Here is a 2,902-nt window from a genome sequence, read left to right as displayed (position 1 = left end):
TTGCCTCGCAGCAGGCCCCACCGCAGGCGGCCCCCAACGCGCCCGCGCCGCCGCCGGGGGCCTTGGGCGTGCCCGGCGCCGTGCCCACGTCGTCCGCGGCCGCGGCCGCCATCGCCGCCGCCGCCATCAAACGCACAGACGTGCTGCTAGGCACGTCGCAGACGTTGAACCGCATGCAGAACCACTACCGCCAGTACCAGCAGAAGCAGCAGGGCGGCGACCGCTCGCGGCTCTCGGCCGCCACCAACTGCGAGCTCTGCGCGCAGGCCTTGGACGCGGACGACTCCATGAGCGTGATGTACCGCTTGTGCAGAAGCTGCTACTCCGACCCCTACGCGCGCCCGAACGTGTACAGCGACTTCAACGACTTCTTGTTGGCCGTGGTGCGCGACAAGGACGTGGAGCTGGTCACCTACATCTCCGAGCTCGCGTCGTACTTGGTCGAGTCGCTCAGCAACAACCGCGCCATCAACTCCGAGGAGCAGTTCCGGAAGATCATGTTGGACTCCTTCAGCCTGATCTACGTCGACCCGTTGATCGGCCTGTTGACGCCCTTGGCGTTCAACCGCTCGTCCCACAACGTCCACGACGTCAACAACACTGCGCCCATCATCTCCAAGGTGAGCCAGCAGTACCACTACACCTTGACCCCGCCCTTGAGAATCAACTACATCGCCGACTCCGACGCCGGCTCCACGTCCATAGACATGACGTTTATTACAGAGACTAACTTGATCATCATGAAAAAAACCACCAAGAAGGCCTCACAGCTCTACGAGCCGCTGTTCTTGAAGGCGCTCGACGAGAAGATGCGCGCCAACGGCTTCACCTTCGACGACGACCCCGCCAAATTGTACGAGCTCCTCAGCCTCCCTATCCTGAAAGACCAGCTTGTCAAGGACTTCAAGAGCTTGCAGAAGCAGGTCGCGGACATCCGCGCCTCCGGCTCCGAGGGCTCCCCCGACGACGTTGCGCAGGCAGAGCATGCTTTCGAGCTGAGCGAAAAGGGCGCAGCGGAGCCTGGCCAGAAAACCGACGACAGCCTAGAGCCGGAGGCTGCAGAGCCCTCCGCCAACGGTGCCGACGAAGCGGCCGCGCCCGAAAGCGAGGTGGCTCCGGAGAAGTTAGAGGAGAGCGCTCCGGCCGGAGAGACTGCCCCGCAGGAGAAGAAGACCGAGGAAGAACTGAAGGAGAGCCAGGAACCGGGGGACTTGGACCCGGCTTTCGCTTCGTAGTGTATAATCAGAGAGATGTAAAATACAATTGTCAACAGTAACATGCAACTGGCCTTCTCGCTACTTCTACTAGTTTGTGCATACTGGTCCACGCTAGGCTCCGTGCGACGGAACGCGGTATAGTATGCACTTGATTTCGTGCCAGGAAAGATAAACTATGGCGCTTTTGGTGGATGGACGACGGGCAGTCACGTGGCGGAGGCCTGTGGCCCGGCGCGGAATGTGAGGGCTCCGAAGATGGCGGGTCAACTTCTCTCGATGGATTACCGCGAAATTGCAGAGGAAGAGCCAAACAAAAACTGATGCTTGATTCTAGTGGAAGATAGGAAACATTAGCATGGAGCTTATGATCGCAAATTTTTTTGAGGGAGCCCCTTACACATGACCTGTCTAGCACTAGAGGATGAAAAAAAGGAAAAAAGTGAATTGTTTGGGGAACTGCTTTTGGAAGCAGCCGGGCTTTCGGGCGCAATGGTTAATTTTCGTTGGCCTGGAATGTTTGAGACCTGTAATGATCTAGCCCACACAGACCGACGATTCTTTCAATTAAAATGGCCTGTATCTCAGCCCGCACAGACGTGCTAATTAAAGTAAATTGACCTGTAACACCTCAGCTCCCAAGACCTGTGTAATCGAGCCCACACAAACCCACAATCATTCGGGCTTTGTAGAAGGAAAGCCTGTATGAGTATGCTTAGTCTAACATCCTTAAATTTGCCAAGTGTACGAAGTATCCTAGAATAAAGAACTTTTTTTTTTGATTCTAAAAAGTTGAATCCTAGTGAATAGTGTTGCACTGTTAGAGTTTACATCATTTATATCAGTGTTGTTCGTATGATTATGTTGAGAATGAAATAAGCTTATACTATCCTTGAAATCCTTATGATTGTAATTATTTAAACCATGTACAATTCAGCACGCATAAACATACGACATAACTTGACCTGTAAAACTCAGCCCGCATGAACCTACACATATTAAACTTGATTGACCTGAGACTCAGCTTCCAACACCTGGAACAACTCAGCTCTCAAGACCTGTATAATCTTACGCATACAAACCCACACTCGCTCAGGCCTTGAAGGAGAGAAACCTCTATTAGTATTCTTAACCTGACCTCGTTAGATATGCCAAGTACCCTAGTGTTTATTTCTGTCATGCCTTCGGGCGTACAAGGGTGGGCTTGTAAAAACATTTTCTTCTATATAACATACGTTTACTTTCTTTTCTTATTTCCGAGCGAAAACAGTAAGCAGAAGTGTGTTATGTTCTTTTTCTTTGCCAACATGATAGGAGAGTTTAATAACTTGAACGTGATAATTTGATATGTCGGAGAAAATTTTAGCGAATGAAAGTAAAAGTGATTTGTGTCTTGGGAGATGTTGTCATCATTCTCACAAAACAAGTGTGGATTTGGACTCGTAGCGTCCAAGGGAAGCTTCTTAGGGCTCAATAAGTCGAAAGAACAGGCTCTTATCGACGCTAATAATTTCACCATGATCGTTCAAGGCACCGCAGCAATTTGGGGCCCGGAAGACAGTCACCAACTTCTTTAGCTGAAGAACTCTCATCCGTCTTCAACGACCATGTGACCTCCTACAAGCAAGTGCTACAGCTAGAAAAGATCTAATTAATCTTAGCCATTTTACTATTATTTCTTTCTATAA

At 50.8% G+C, this 2,902-nt stretch overlaps 2 protein-coding genes across 2 annotated transcripts in view; both read left to right on the top strand.

Annotated features, from left to right (window-relative positions):
- METBIDRAFT_32742 (uncharacterized protein) overlaps positions 1-1,299 on the top strand; it is a 2,558-nt gene extending 1,259 nt beyond the window's left edge. Inside the window, exon 2 of the mRNA XM_018856122.1 lies at positions 12-1,299. Within this exon, the coding sequence (XP_018711313.1) occupies positions 12-1,235 (1,224 nt within the window). The 3' untranslated portion in view covers positions 1,236-1,299. The remainder of the gene's footprint in view (positions 1-11) is intronic.
- Positions 1,300-2,380: 1,081 nt separating this feature from the next.
- METBIDRAFT_32740 (uncharacterized protein) lies at positions 2,381-2,849 on the top strand. The gene has a single exon (XM_018856121.1). It carries the CDS (start codon positions 2,615-2,617, stop codon positions 2,789-2,791), a length of 177 nt encoding a protein of 58 aa, XP_018711312.1. The 5' UTR covers positions 2,381-2,614; the 3' UTR covers positions 2,792-2,849.
- The last annotated feature ends 53 nt before the right edge of the window (positions 2,850-2,902 follow it).

Source organism: Metschnikowia bicuspidata (assembly GCF_001664035.1).
Source record: "Metschnikowia bicuspidata var. bicuspidata NRRL YB-4993 chromosome Unknown METBIscaffold_4, whole genome shotgun sequence".
Lineage (NCBI taxonomy): Eukaryota > Fungi > Ascomycota > Pichiomycetes > Serinales > Metschnikowiaceae > Metschnikowia > Metschnikowia bicuspidata.
This window is presented reverse-complemented; position numbering and strand designations above follow the sequence as displayed.